This window comes from Pholcus phalangioides, unplaced genomic scaffold, assembly GCF_987345545.1.
Source record: "Pholcus phalangioides strain wild (caught in Gottingen) unplaced genomic scaffold, Ppha-v1.0 ptg000172l_1, whole genome shotgun sequence".
Lineage (NCBI taxonomy): Eukaryota > Metazoa > Arthropoda > Arachnida > Araneae > Pholcidae > Pholcus > Pholcus phalangioides.
This window is the reverse complement of record NW_028301637.1, coordinates 6570762-6587749: the sequence shown is the minus strand read 5'-3', so window position 1 is coordinate 6587749 and position 16988 is coordinate 6570762. Positions and strand designations below refer to the sequence as shown.

General features: G+C 37.2%; 1 protein-coding gene across 2 annotated transcripts in view; it reads left to right on the top strand.

The window, feature by feature from the left end:
• LOC149063633 (V-type proton ATPase 116 kDa subunit a 1-like) overlaps positions 1-16988 on the top strand; it is a 92994-nt gene that overhangs the window by 55768 nt on the left and 20238 nt on the right. For both annotated transcript variants that reach the window (XM_089255778.1, XM_089255779.1), the window contains 3 exons: positions 8071-8189; positions 11277-11499; positions 12824-12916. In XM_089255778.1, the coding sequence (XP_089111904.1) occupies positions 8071-8189; positions 11277-11499; positions 12824-12916 (435 nt within the window). The remainder of the gene's footprint in view (positions 1-8070; positions 8190-11276; positions 11500-12823; positions 12917-16988) is intronic.

Sequence of the window (16988 nt, the reverse complement as noted above, 5' to 3'; positions counted from 1 at the left end):
TATTACTGAATGGAAAAGGTAATGCCCTTCTCCCTCCCCACTTCAATACAGGGCATTAGCTGGTGATGAGCAAATAATGGTACTCCCAAAATTAGTGGTATGATTTTCTTCTTTCAGAGCTGTTTTTTTTTACTGTCTTTTCATATTATCCTGAAGCAAGCTGGGCCATGGTTACAATAGCATCTACCCTGCTTTGAGGCAATTTAGGTTTATTGTATTTTGAGCATTTAGATGGGAGATTGGTCAAATCGTGTAAAAATGTGTGGGAAAAAAATTCCACAAACACCCATGTAAATGAAGAGATATATGTTTCAGAGTGAAATATATTCTAATTCCCCAGAAAAGAAAGAATAATTCAGGAAACCCAAAAAGGAGACAGGGGTGCAAGAGATGCGCCAAATTGTGCTGAAACTGTTCTCTTGCTACATAGTGCACCAAGATGCTGAATCCTTGTGCCAATTCTTGTTTGTGGTTCGTGGAGGTACCACTAATGCACTGTAGTGTGTCAAATACCTGGAATTTAGGATTAAGAAGCATGTGAAAATTTTGTTCAGGAGACGCTTTCATTCCAACACAAGGAAAAAGATACAGAGGTGGGAAATTTCAATTTTTTTCACTTCCCACCATCTACCAGAATCGCATTATCTCGTGACCTTGGAAAGTAGTTCTACTACCTTGAAGTACAAAATCCTGTACTGTTATTGGTATAACCCGTGGGCAATCAAAGTCCCTGAATGAATATGCTGAATTTTCCGCTTTTGGAAATTGTTTTTTCTCTTGCGGGTTATACGCCGTGAAATAACAGTAATTTCGCTGCTACTAACCTGCGTTCAAAGACAGCATATCTATGGCGTAAATTTGCTTTATTTTCCACAAGGTTGCACACATGCCTTTGCGAAGAATAGAAAAGGGGATTGATTTACTAATCATTTAAATCACCAAAATTTTTCGGTTATCGTTGGGAAAAAACGGGATCTATAAAAATTCCATCTAAAATATCAATAGTTTTGTCATCTAGCCACTATGCGGTCGTATGGTTATCGTCGGCAGTTGCCGATCATTACAATTTCACATCGAGAAAATCCGGATTTGGCAAACGGGTGGCTGAAGGAAAAAAATCTCTGCCCATGCAGAACATATTTTTGGCGCTACTGGTCACATTTTTTTTTTTCGTCAAAGCTTTTTTCACCCTTTCAACTCCATTTGGCACCCGTTCTAGAGCAGCGCTCAGTATAGTCACACAGTCCGCCCCTGCATTGGTGGGGGGGGGGGGCATGCTCTTAACAATAGTCAAAGGAAGGAGTTTCATTTCAGTAATGCATGTTTTAGTAGTGTCAGAGATAAGATACTTCAGAAAAAATTTAAATAGACTTTGATTTGGGAAGAAATTTATTTAAAATTATTTGTTTCAACCATTTTTGGCAAAACTTTTGACATTTAACAGAAAAATTACTACTTATATTTCAGCTATAGTTAGTTCTTAGTTCTGCTCCATTTTTGAAATTTCTGCTCCAAAATTGAAAGTTTGCTGCTCCAAAATGGATGAGGGGTGCTTGCACCCCTGAGGAGGACGAGTGAATTTTCTAAAACGTTGAAGGATGCTTGAGATGTCATAAAAAGAGAGGATGCCTAGTAATCAGCCCGAAATAAGTAGATTCTGCTGTATTTTGTTTTAAAGATAGAGCCATGGTTCAATGGAATTTTAACTTTCGGATGTTTAAGCCACACTTGCTGGTGGCATTTTTAGTGGCAGTAGAAGCAGAGTCAACTGTTATTTCTTCTTTTGCTATCCAGTGACAGTTTTGGCCTGAAACTGTTTTCATGTCACGACTTAGCTTTGTTTAGAAATAAAAAACAAATGGATAAAAATACCAGATTTGCAATATAGCTACCGTTCACTGCCACATACTGAGGTATATTTATTTAGCTGCATGGATTGATACTTTTTTTGGCTATGCCTTTTCACACAGGGTTGTCTTTATGCATCGGCTAACTTGAGCACTGCTTCACCCCTTCAAGTTGCCTTATAGTGTATGATCCGTATTGTATGCAATGGCAGACTGAGGAAAATTAAGAGATTGGCATCCCTCTTTAATTGATAAATGCTGTTACTTGGTTCTGGTTTTTTTACCTGTCTCGCTCTACTGGTATGTACTGACAGGATAGACAGCATCTGGTTTACGCTACATTCCTGTATGGCCCGGGTTGGGAAGGGAGTACTTCCTTGAGCACTGCCCAGGCGATTCTCTGTTCATGAAGGAAGCCTTAGATGACCTTGGATAGCAATTACCAATCAATTGTGTATAATTCATGGGGGGTCTCTGCCCTTGGGTGCATGATTATGAAAATATGGCTCTGTTTATTTATGTCGGGTGAGGCCCGGAATTAGTTCACCTCGCTAATCGGGGGGGGGGGGGGGTTGCATAAGCCAATAAACCCCCTCCCCCTTTAATATGGAAACAAATTATCGAACAAAAAAAGTTAACTTATTCACAAGCATATATGGTATGTTTCATAATCTTCCTGGGGGGAGGGGAGATTAGCAATGTTCATGACGTTTTTTATTGTTGAAAGCTCCCCAGGGGAGTGATCCTGTGAGTGGGAACGAATCAGGTAGGAGCAAATATTAGTGAGTTTCTGTCAGAGTACAGGAATTTACTATTATCCACTAGGGAGGGGGGTTCAGATGTGGCAGTGATTCCAGTGCTGCCAAGAGGTAGCAGGGTGTATAGGAGTAGGGTCTATATATATATCAAGTCAATTTAGGCCTGAAGGACATTTGTTCCTCACTTGGGGTCACATTCTTGGAGCTTTCTGCATTTTCCGATAGGTAGCTTCGTTGGGATGGGATCCATCTAAATAGGAGGGGGGTCTGGGAGGTTTACGATAGGCTTATGTCAGGTTCTTTACTCCGAGACCACGTAGTCGAGAATTCCGGTTAGTTAATGATAATCTCAACAGTACTGACGGGAAATTACCCACCTCTGACGTGGATGACTTCTCGATTGACACTAAATCACCAAGCAAATTAAAATGTGTGTTAATAAATGCCAGGAGCTTAGGTAATAAAAAAGATTTTTTAGAAACTATAATAGTTGTGGAGGACTTGGATCTTATAGCCATTACAGAATCTTGGGCAAACGATGGGGATAAATCTTTCTTACACATCTCAGGATAAGATATTGAGAAATAGATCTGATAGGAAAGGAGGTAAAGTGTTGATATACGCAGAGCTCCCACTCATCCTACTTTTCCTACTTTTTGGTAAAATGTCCTACTTTTGTCCTATTTTCTCGGTTTTGTCCTACTTTCTAGTTTTTGTCCTACTTTTCCTACTTTTTAACCAAATCCTATCGACAAAATTTGTGTAATTGATTTTAATTGAGCAGGAAATCATTGATATATTGCCAAATATTACAAATGTTGAAGAATGCAATTAATGATTCTTCCAAAGCAGAAATTTTATCATTTTTAAGGTTATTTGGGGATGGGGGGGGGGGGTGTGTGTATGTGAACCATTTGGTTGATTAATTTTTCATTTGCTTAGTTTGAGGGTTCAACAAGTATAGTAGTCATTAAAAACTTCTGTCTGGATGGGAAAATAATTTTGTATTTATTACTTCATGGTCTTGGACAGTAACTAACATTCATCATTCAAAATTACGGTGCAACGTACTATAGGTGAAACAACAGTTTGCATTTCAAAGAAGTTGGATACATAGGCCTATTCTAGGTTTGATGATTCTGATGCTACCCAATAGCATTCAGTGGTCTTCTGTATTTTTAAGGCATGAAGAGGCATAAACAATATTTACAATGCTCACCAAAGAGCTAGAAATGGAAGTGCTTCATTTGTCAACACTGGCATTGAACAGTGAAATGTGAACAAATCCCTTTAAAAAATTATGGACAACGGAGTAAAACTATTTGGTTCACCTTGCCTTATTTATATCGGATCTTGTAATCTGCACATTTTGCACACTGTGCTTTTGAAAGTGGTCTCGAAGGAGCGTCATTCTTAAAAAACATACGTCTTCAAAATTTGCTGTGCCTTGTCGAAGAGAGTCGACAAGCTCTGCACTTTGGAAGACTCCAAAAAAGAATGCAATATAATTATATGAGGAGAGACAGCAAAGAATTATCTGTGGTTGCTAGTACACTGTTTTGGCCAAAAATTGGTTTTGTAACCGTCGTTTATCATTTTGCTTTGGCTTGAGTCAATCTTATAGGAAACTGAAATAGTGCTATGAAAAAAAAAGTTTATTGAAAATTAAATTTTTTTTTTCAAAAAAAAATATTTTTTAGGGATTTTTTTCCATTATGCTGTGATTATGTCCAAGGGGGTTACCCTCCCCCATCCTACTTTTTAGTCCTGCGTTTTCCTACTTTTTCTCATTTTTTGAGTGGGAGTCCTGTATACGTAAAATCATGTTTGAAGGCTAGATAGTGTAGTGTGCAGAGTAATGATATTGAAACTGTATGGGTTGAGCTTGAAAACAAAAGACGTCATAAACTTATTGTTGGGGTTTGTTACAATCCACCGAATAGGGTTACAATCCGCCAAACTTCACGATGAAATTTCCTACATGTGTAAGCGTAAGAAAGTTGTAATACTTGGGGATTTCAATTATCCGGGTATAGATTGGGAGAATCTTTCATATGGAGATCAATATGAAAGGAACTTACTTAAGTTGGTTCTCAATAATCTTTTGCATCAGCATGTATCAGAAGCCACTAAGGGTACTACTATTTTGGGTTTGGTTCTTACTAGTTCTGAGAATCTTGTTGAACATGTTTCGGTAGGGGACAAGTTTTTTTCAGTGATCGTATCATCGGTTTACACTTAACTTTTCTTCTGGTAAAGTTGATAACAAAAGACTGGTTCCTTGTTTTCGGAGTAACGAACTTTGAAGTTTTGAGAGGAAGGTTAGCGGAAGTTTTCAAAGACCAGTTGGAATCAGTAGTGGTGGTAAGTCAATGGGAAGAATTTAATACGAAGCTGTCCTCTGTTTTGCACGACGTCATACCCTTTGTTTCAAAAAAGCGTGTTTGTACATTGCACCCTTCATTGTTCACAGATAGCGTGTGTAACCTTTATCTTGAAAAGAAAAGAGCATTCACAGAGATTGTAAAAGTGGATGAGGTAACTGATCATTGTTTACTGATAAAAGAAGACTGTTGAAGAAAGCGATAAGGGATAGTAAAAAGCAAGTTGAATCTAGGTTGGCAGATAACATTGGCTCTGACCCAAAATCATTTTTTCGATACGTCAATAATGGATGTAAGGGGACAGTTGGCCCCCTCTCGATAGGAGGCTCAAAAGTAGAGAGCAATGTAGGCATGTGTAGTGCTTTCAATGACTTTTTCGCGTCGGTTTTTAATGGAGATAATGATATTCGATATACGGGTGTTGTATGGGGTAATAAAACGCTCAACGATATTCAAGTGGAAGACGTGGAGGTCCTAAATCTTCTAAGAAATGTATGTGCAAGCAAGGCACCAGGACCAGATGATATCTACCCCAGGGTCCTCAGGGAATGTGCTAATGAATTGTTGGGCCCAGTCACACAGATATACAGGAGTAGTGTTGCTGAGGGTATCGTCCCAAGGGAATGGAAACTTGCTAATGTTGTTCCGATATTTAAGAAGGGTAGTAGAGAAGTGGTGTCAAATTATCGTCCAATGAGTTTGACGAGCTCCCTCTCGGAAATTTTAGAAATTATTATCAAAAGGCAGTTGGTGAAGTGGATAGATGAGAATAATGTGTTGTCGGGTAATCAGCATGGGTTCAGGAAGGGGTAGTCATGTGTGTGACTAACTCCTTTGCTTCTATGATCACGTGACAAGGCCTTTGGGTAAGGGCAAAAATGTAGATGATGTTTATCTTGATTTCCAGAAGGCATTCGATCGGGTCCAACACGGTAAACTCTTGAAGCGTTTACACGAGATTGGGATTGGGGCAACTTGCTGAATTGGATAGAATCGTGGTTGAGAGATAGTTCACAACGAGTTATGGTGAACGGGGAATTCTTTGGTTGGACAAGCATTACAAGTAGAGTTCCTCAAGGAAGTATCCTTGGCCCCATACTTTTTCACTTTTTAATTATAAACTCGATTAGGGTAACGATGGGATTGCTAGCAAATTTTCAGATGACTTGAAGCTAATGGGGGTTTTCGGGAATCAAAGTGATAGGGAGTTGCTCCAGACTAACTTAAAAAGGATTGCAGCATGGGTAAATAAATGGAGCATGACATTCAGCATTGACAAGTGCATGGTCACTCATTTTGGTTCGAACAACCCACTGTTTTCTTACGAGTGGAGTTGTGTCACTATCCCGGATGCAACTAGGCTCACAGATTTAGGAATTCTCATGCACGAGCGGCTTAGGTTTTCTGAAAATTGTTCAGCGGTGGTCAAAAAAGCGAATAGAATGCTTGGTCTTATTTTCAAAAAGGTCTCTTTGCATTCTCCTAAAGTCATTCTTACGCTTTTTCGAAGCTTATTTTGTCCTGAAGCAGTGATCCTTAAATTTTTATCGGACTGCATTCCCCAATGAAATTTCATTTACATTCTCACACCCCCACCCCCAGCGAACTTAGAATTGCATTCTCACAACTCTTCAAATAACCACATTATGGAAAAATTTCCAACGCACTAAGAAAAATAAATTTGCTTGGGGGCTCATGACAATCTTAAGACAGCCCTGCCGGGACCCCCTCGAATGCTGTAAGGATTTGGAGACCAAACCTACAGAGGGACATAGACTTGGTTGAAGGGGTGAAGAGAAGAGCTACGCGTGTCCTTATTGGCACACAGGATGGATTGGTTAGGCCATGAATTATTAGTACACCGTCAATCGACTGCTTTTACAAGGGGACACCAGTATTGATTGGTAAGGGACAATGCGAGGTTATTGTGTCACAGGGAATTTTTCTTTAATAGGATTGTTCATAAATTGAATTGCTTTCCCCCGGAGGTAGTAAATTATAACACAATTTGACACATTTAAAAATAAATACGATAAACATGTTGGAGTAAATCGAGAAGCTATCCATACTTAGAATAAGACAACCATAAGTATTCTTATGGGCATTGTATGATATTTCATCATGTATATATATTGTTTGTAATTGCATTTTTAATTGGGTTGCTGTATTTTTGAAATATATAACATCCATATTTATACAAATACAAAGCCACAACAGGCAAAATGCCCAACGAGGTGGCTGAGAAAAAGATGCCCATAAAAATATGGATGTCATATATTTCACAAATACAGCAACCCAATTAAAAACGCAATTAACAAAAATTATAAACAATATATACACATGATAAAATATTCTACAATGCCCACACATAAAGAATACTTATGGTTGTATGGTACCATGCACTTATCAATGCTAAACGTCATGCTCCATTCATTTGCCCATGTTGCAATCCTGTTTAGACTGGTCTGGAGCGACTCCCTATTGCTTTGATTCCCGATTACCCCCATTAATTTCACATCATCTGCGAATTTTCTAGTAATCCCATCGATACCCTGATCGAGTTTATCGATAAAAAGTGAAAAAAGTATGGGGCCAAGGACACTACCTTGAGGAACTTCACTTGTAACATCTGTCCAACCAGAGAATTCCCCGTTCACCATAACTCATTGTGACCTATCTCTTAACCACGATTCTATCCAATTCAGCAAGTTGCCCCCAATTAATGCCATTTATTATGGGCATCTTTTTCTCAGCCACCTGATTGGGCATTTTGCCTGTTGTGGCATTGTATTTGTATTTGATATTTGAATGCTCTTAGATTTTGTTGGAGCTGCATGCGTGTTTTATGGTAGTAGCATGCTAATTAATTTTTATGTTCGTATTAATATTTTGGAAGCATTAGTGAGACCTCCATTATCCTCTTGGGAAGTTTGCTTCGAGGTAAGAGTTCTTGGAGCCTTAAGTAAATTTCAGGAATGTTATTAGTCTTGTGAATTGAGGTACTAGTGTATTAGGAAAAATGTATATACAATTTTTAGTTACAGCTTTTCCATCATATTTACTGACAGTATTTTTCTATAGGTGTGGCAGGGTGCTGAAAACAAGATAGTCTTCTTGAATTCATACAAGATGAAACTGTCCATTATCTTTGGTGTTTCTCAAATGCTTTTTGGAGTAATACTGAGTATGTGGAATCACACGTGAGTATCATATTAAAAAATTTATGTGTACCGTGTGTGTTTCACAGCATTCATATGACATTGTGTATTGAATTATATGAACAGTTCTATAGAAAAATTGGGCAAATTAGAGCACACAAATGTACATAATCGGCTTGGGATGCTGGGGTCATTAACCCTTTGCGACCCTATGTTGTGGTAAAATCGACATCAGTGAAAAACTGCACTCGATTCTTTTAATGACCCCCTACTATTACAGGAAGGCCTTAAATGTTAGCTTGTATGTTTTTTTAGATAGCTCATAAGCAGGGCTTAACAAATTCCAGGCGCCGGATCGCCATGGCAGCTAAAAAATTGCTATTGGTGCCTCAAATTTTCTTTGTGTAGTGAATGAGTTGAAGTCTGAGTTTGGAATTTATATCTCATATTTGCCAACATGAAAAAGGGTCCTTATGCCCTGGCAAGTTTAAAAAAAAAACATTTTAGACTTTTTTCAGTAAAAATTGTTTTTTTACCTAGATTTTTTTGTGATTTGTCAAGCTCTGCTTCTTAGTACAGAATCTCATAAAACACGAAAACTATCATCCTTGGGTTTCCTGTAATCGTGATTGCAGAGGGGGTGGGGGGATTAAAAAGGTACAAACCATAAGGTGCCAGTGAAGTACCTGAAAAACCTCTGGACCACAAAGGGTTAAATCTCAGTATGTTGGGTTGCATCAGTGAACATTGCGAGTTGTGCAACACAAGTGTTTGCAGCAATGTGTATCTTCATATTTGTAATTCTAATAGAAGGACTACAATAAATTCTGTAAAGGGCTTTGCCATCTGATCTTGGTGACTTGTAATTAATGTTGAAGATCATCACAGAGGTCAAAAGTAGGATCAAAATATAATATCTGGAAACTTGAGTACAGATTTGCAGTTTTAAACAAAATTTTGTTTGCTCTCCATTTTTATGTTCGCACTTGAATTTTGGTTCTAAGACACTTGCACACAAAGTGATAATTATACCTGTTCCTACGCAATGTTTTTCCATGTATGCCATCTGTTAGCTCTTTATATTACTAATCACAGATTTTTTTTTATCTCGTATAACCTCATAAATTTCACAAATCATATTGTTTGACGAAATGCGGAATGACCAGTAGATGCAATGATAGACCTACAACATGATACTGACATAACATGAAAATACAAGTGTTTTTATCTTTACTTCAGAAAATGGAAGACAGATGGCATCATTAACACTAAAAACAAGCCAAACTCAACAATATAAATATGTTAGGGGTCACACATACACTCAAAACACACATTCCGACATGTGTACGAGTTGCATGTACAGCTAAGTATTAGTAGATGCAATGATAAAATAAATTTTGTTTTCAATATTAATTGAACAAGTTATCATTCATTATGTAAATGTTTCCACTGAAATAGTATACAGGGCGTCTAAAAACTCTGTATGCAAACTTTTAGAAGAGGTAGAAACATTTGAAACACATCCAGTGAAGAAAGCGTGATTGAGAATTGATAGGTGGCGCTGTATGCCAGTGCTGCAGGTCAGGTTTTTAAATTATATACAGCTTGCAACCTTCAAGGCCATTTGCACATGAATCACCCGTTTGCTTTTGACATGAACATCATAGCACGAATTTCCATCAGTGCTGCAAATATTTGCTAAACTCTATATATTTTGTATATGTTGCAGCCAAAGTCTGAAATTGGCCGGTTTCCAAATTGGCCAATTTTGTTGTGAATTGATCCAGCCAATGTCCAAATTTTGGGTTCTGTCCAAACAGTTGGCTGGAGAACCCTGGCCAAAGTCAGAAAAGAAAAGGAATTATTCAGGGTCATCTCCGTGTTGGCGTATTTTTGCATGATAATTATGGCCAGTTTAGCTATGGCAACCCTAACAATCAAAGGAATTGTAATAGATATCTCAAATATCGTTTTATGATATTACTGGCGTAAGCTTTTTAAAATTTATAGTATCATTTATTATCATGTTTCCATTGCATATTATCACATTTTAATATCAATTCTTTTGCGTTCTTTAAGATGTGTACTAACGTATTACTAGCCATACAGGGGTTGTCTCCCAACCGCGAACATTGTTATACATAGATGCCACAGCTCTTGCTATAGTGGCTATCTTTATATTGATTCACACTGGAAACATAATATCACAGTCACCATGGAGTTATAATTTTTTTTTTTTCAAAATTAATCAAGAAACAAACCCTGAAGCAGAATATTTTTGTCACATACAGCACAGGTTTAAGTTAGGATCCCCTTCCCCACACTGCCACCTGTTGAATGAAATCAAAACTGTTTTATTTCTCAAAATGAAATGGTTTTAAATCAATGTGCAGAATGAAATGAAAGGTGATATTAAACTATAAATTTCTTCATTTTTTGTTAAGTGCGACGTACAGCACAGTTTTCTGCATATTCTGTTTTGGAGGAAAAAAACTATCATATATATATTGTTTTTTCTCTCTGAAATTTCTCTTTTTTTTCTCTTGTCACTAAGTTAATCTAATACAGCTACTATGTATAGCCATATATCACGTGGTGATGAAAAAAATGGATGCAGCACCTACTGGACCATCTTACATTAGCACATCGAACTTTGGCCAGGGATCTCCAGTGACTTTGCAAATTGGCCTGGCAAAGCCAGAAAAAACACTAGTCATTTTTGAAAATCAGACTTTGACAAAACATTTCGACCAATTTGCGAACTGTCTGGACTTTGGCCGTCATATATGTATTCTGAAGTCCATGCGCCATTTGTGTCTGGCATGCATCACTGTGAATGGTCTGAAATTTGAACACTTCTTGTGAAACTCCCTGTATTGTGCTCTTGCTATGTCTTTGTATGTTCTATATTTCCTGTGGTCTGTTTCTGATCATGCTTTCTCTTGTGAATATGATTCATATTGATGCTCTTTATCTTCCCTCAAAGTTTTGAGACACTGCAAAACTTTATATTTCACATTATCACATATCACACTTTGTATTCTGTTGATTTCTTTCTAGCTTTCAAAAATGTATATACACATGCTAATGATGTAAATGCATAGACTTACTCTTGAGTTATGATTGCAGGTATTTCCACAAACCTTTGAATGTTGTGTGCGAATTCATTCCACAAGTTCTTTTTCTCATGAGCATATTTGGATATTTGGTCGTCCTAATTTTCTACAAATGGATTGTGTATCGAGCCGAGGGTTCTTTCTGTGCTCCAAGTCTTCTAATAACACTCATCAACATGTTCCTCTTCAAGTATGTCGATAAACCATGTTATCTGGGTCCTATGTATAATGGGCAGGTAAGCCACAACAATTTGTTCATTCTACTAAAGATATACAGAGGTAATATGTGTATGCTCATTATAACGACCATGCATCATAGCAACCATTCCATCACAGGGATGGTACATTGAGTTCTTTGTTTTTATATAACGACTATCTTATCTGTTTCCTTTCAATATAAGGCCAGGATTACTCTATAAAGTTTTACAAACGTTGTTTTATAGAACTTTAAAAATACAACCATACAGAACTTTAAAAATACAACCATACAGAACTTTAAAAATACAATAAGCATATGCCCCATATCATCACAGAGCCTCCACCAGCTTGAACAGTCCCCTGTTGACATGTAGGGTCCATGGATTCATGAGGTTGTCTCCATACCCGTACACGTCCATCAGCTAGAAGCAATTGGAACCAAGATTCATCAGACCAGGCAATGTGTTTCCAGTCCTCAACAGTCCAATGTCGGTGTTGTCGGGCCCAGGCGAGGCGTATAGTTTTGTGTCGTGCCGTCATCAAGGGTACACGAGTGGGCCTTCGGCTCGGAAAGCCCATATCGATGATGTTTCGTTGAATGGTTCGCACGCTGACACTTGTTGATGGCCCAGCATTGAAATCTGCAGCAATTTGCGGAAGGGTTGCACGTCTGTCGCGTTTAATGATTCTCGTTAGTCGTCGTTGGTCCCGTTCTTGCATGATCTTTTTCCGGCCGCAGTGATGTCATAGATTTAATTATTTACCGGATTCCCGATATTCACGGTACACTCGTGAAATGGTCGTACGTGAAAATCCAAATTTCTACCTTGGAGATGCCATGTCCCATCTCTCGTGAGGCGACTATAACACCACGTTCAAACTCACTTAAATCTCACTTAAAACTCACTTAAAATAAGATTTTTTTATCATAAAAATCTGAGCTCTAATAATATCAAAGTATTTGTACCAAACTCTGATATCAAAGATCAAAGTCAAATACAATTTTGGCAAACAAAGCAATGCTGATTTGTACATTTCTTTGCAAAAAAAAACGTTGAGCAGAGCAGAGTTAAAACATTTCATTGGATTGAATGTGCTACAAAGCCCATTCAATCCATTATATTGCATGGTCATTATATTGCATGAGAAATAACATGGGATAAATAGAAAAAAATTTTGATTTATCATGCTTGCCATTACGATAGAACAACACAATAATATGTGGTCGTAATTATGAGCCTTGCTTGTATACATACCATTCTGTCACATTCTATATGTGTATCTGAAGCAAATGCTTGTGGAATTAAAAATGACATTTGCAAATGGTTGATGGTATTAATGCAGTTGTTTTTCTTTATTTAGATGATCGTTCAATCATTTTTGGTAGCTGTAGCTGGAGTATGCATTCCATGGATGCTTATAGTCAAGCCGCTCGTGCTCCATTGTTCCAAACGTGTATGTTATTTTCCTCTTTGCTATAATGGAAATTTCACACAAAACTTAATTTTAGTTCATCAATAGTACCACCATAATCTCCTGTGATAAAGCCTGTACTTAGCTTTGGAAGTTAATTTTTAGCTCTTATGACTAATTCAAAGCCACAGCCTATGCTATAACTTTTTCATATCTGAAATTCTAACTACGAGGGATTTTAATGAAGTTTTATGAGCATTTTTACTCTAGAATAATGTTAAATTATTCAAATTATAAAGTTCTTGATTAACCATTGCTCATTCTTTTATATGTTCACATCATTGCCATCCATTTACTGCCGCTTTTGATCACAACCATCACTCGATTCTTGACATTTTATCCGATCATTGTGATGTATCTTACATTTTTGAATTCATCTAAGCCATTAGTTTCATCCAAGCCACAACTTATATTTTTCTACATTCTCTGCCATTTGTTTTTATATATGTTATGGTAAATGTGATGAATCCGGTTATATTATGCATAATTGCTGATCATTTTGGTAATTTTGATAAATTTCCCTAAATTAATTTTAATTAATTTTACCAGTGAAGTACCATGTAAAGTACCCATTCATTGGTGGTAAATTTAATAAGTACTAAAAATATTATCACTGTTACCAGTGGTTATGTATAACACCCAAGCATCACGTCACTGGTGATATGATAAATCATAGTATATGGTATTCTATACCTGTATTCATGCCTGTATTATATCATTATATCGGGGTAGATTGTAAAATTTTTTATCATTATATTAAGGGTCCAACCATGGCTGCCATAATCCAGCAGCAGGACTCCTAGGCTAGAATCTTTGGCTGGGCCCCTGGTCAGATGTTTCATGGGCCCCCAATATAGTGAATGTGCAGTGTGAAAAAACAAAAAATGATAGGGCTCCAGAGTCCTGGGGCCCAGAATGATTCATATCAGCCTTACCCTTATGGGGTTCGTGGGTCAAACACACACATACTAGACTCTTTTGGAATTTTTTTCCTATTTATCAAATTCACCGATTACAACAGGATATTATGCATAATCACAGATAAAGGTGATAAATTTCAAGTAATTATCAAATTGACCAATGGCACTTGTGTATTATGCATATTCGCAGTCAAAATAATAAATTTATCATACATACAAAAGAATTGGTAAGTATGCATAATAACTGATTTACCATAACATATATAATACATCTATTTTTTACTATGTATACAGTATTCTGTATTCAGAGAAGTAGTAATGATTACAGCTGGAGAAGAGGTAAGGAAGCATCAATACAAAGGCTGTCCCCAAGGCTCATGTTCTGGACCACTCTTATGGAACCTTGTGGTTGACGAAATTCTGAAAGAGCTATGGCCATCAAATGTGAAAGTACAGGCATATGCAGACGACATTCTCCTGATAGTCTCTTACCACACAGTCAAAGGCACTGCAAAAATAGCGATGGAAGCCTTAGAAAAATTTACGACATGGTTGAGAAAACATTACTTGACAGTCGCAGCAGATAAAACAAAGTTTCTATGGATATCTTCAAAAAAACCTCCCACCATCAGAATGCTTGGAAAATCTATAAAAAGAACAGATGTATTAAAATACCTCGGCATGTACTTAGATTCTAGACTAACTTGGAGTCCACACATAGAAAAACAAACCGAAAAAGTTAATAAGCTTCTTCTCCAGCTCCAAAACATCAGCAGAGCGAAATGGGGAATCAAATATCGACACCGAGTTCTCTATTAGACAATAGCAACACGAATAATGGCTTATGCAACAACTATTTGGTACACAGGCGCAACCAACTCCATGCAACAGAAATTAGACTCAGCCCAACGTAATTTACTATTATATATCACAGGAGCGTGCACACAACACCAAATAGCGCATTATATGTCATTACAGGTTGTCCGTCTTGGAGCCTATGGATGAATTATGAAGCACAAATGGGTCTATTGTTACGTCTACACCGACCAGCAAAGATTGGTGCATTAAACTTTGCTCCAGAAGAGTATCAGAGACGGGAAAAACAAATAACTATCCACCCATCGGAAGAGGTGCATCAACACCAAGTATCTATCGGGAATAGCCAGAACAAAGAAATAGGAGGCCAAAGAACTCATATATACACAGATGGCTCGAAAACTATCTCCGGAACAGCATCAGCATATGTAGTAGCAAAAGATCATAAGATCATCGAGTGCTGGAGTAGTAAGCTAGAAAACGACAATAATATCTTTCAAGCTGAATTACTAGCGTTATACATGGCAACCATAAAAGCTCAAGAATTCCAACAAGCAACTATAATCTATAGCGATAGCTTTTCAAGTATATATGCAATACAGAACCCGATGACCATCCATGCTATGGCTAGGGAAATTTGGCAGGTCCTCCACAAGAACCCACAAATTCGCATATCTTGGATCAAAGTGCACGTGGGTGAGTGGGGGAACGAAGAAGCAGATGCAATAGCCAAAGCAGCGACAATCAATGGCGCACATTTAATTAAAATATTATTACCATCATCAACAGCGAAACAAAAGGCAAGAAAAGAAATACTCAATCGATGGCAAACCCGATGGAATGATGCCAAAACTGGAAGAAGTGTCCACAAAATAGTACCAAAAGTTTCATACAACGTAAAAAATTGGAGCAGAGAACTTGTATTTTTTACAACCAATCACAGACCTTTTCCAAATTACCTTCACCGCTTCAAAAAACGAGGAACAGATCATTGCCTTTGTGGTGAAATCAGCACTCCCATCCATTACTTGACAACATGTACATTAACTGCACATCTAAAGCACATGGCTGTGCCCGCTGCTGAAAATGCCACACTCTGGATCAGAGAGATTTTTAAAGACAAAAGTAGAATAAATAAAGTCAAGAAAATAATTAGATGGATAGAAGACAATGAAGACAAAGTGATCCCACGGACGCCTTATCAGCCTATAGCACAAGTACAAACTACACCACCTCGCTGCTCACAAAGAAAAAAGAAACTGATCAACTACAAAGAAGACTGACTGATAGCATAAGACCAGTATAATGTCATGGAAATCGAACGATTTAAATTGAGGATGAAATCGATTATGAATTTTATCTGCTTTATTATTGATTTCAATATGTGATTTAGGACAAATTAAGATTTAACCCTCTGGCTGCTCATCCCGCGATTTCCACGGGCAACTCAAATGTAGCAAAATCTGCTCATCCCGCGATTTACGCGGGCATGTGTTTTTCTTCCTTTATTGAGAAGCGCATCCCGTTTTTTCCCCGTTTAACCACTGAAAAAAATTATATACAGTATTAGACGTTTCATTTACGTTTTGACCAACAAACAATTAGTTGTCCAATAAATTGCGGCATTTGAAGGCACGTGGTATTACCGTTCAAACTTCACTTTATGAGTGAAAAAAATTACGCAATTTTTGAAGCAATTTCGGTCCACAAATTGAGCAGTCAGAGGGTTAATATGGAATATATAGGATTATATGTTGATTTCCGATTGTATATGTGGATTTGTGATCTCGCAATTGATTTTATACTTAGATTATGATTTTACACTTAGATTATGATTTTACACTTAGATTATGATTTTACACTTAGATTATGATTTTACACTTAGATTATGATTTTACACTTAGATTATGATTTTACACTTAGATTATGATTTTACACTTAGATTATGATTTTACACTTAGATTATGATTTTACACTTAGATTATGATTTTATAGTTGTCATGATTGTAATGTATGCTTTTTTATGAATAAATTGCCAGAGGTATCCAGTCCGTGTGGACAATGAGCCAATATTGCCATATGGCGATGTGGCCTGGGTATCTTTCGGTTTGACGGTCCTTATGCCAAAAAAAATCTAATCCCCGGAAGGTTGAGTTTTACTCAAATTTTTGTATTTTTTTTATTTTCGAATGAAAATTATATGCCGCTCAAACAAAACTGTGGCATGTAAAAAAAGCCACAGCATTTCTGGGAGAATTTTTTTCCTCTCTCTGGTCATTTTTCTGGATGCAGTTTATTCATTGTAAATTTATGTACAT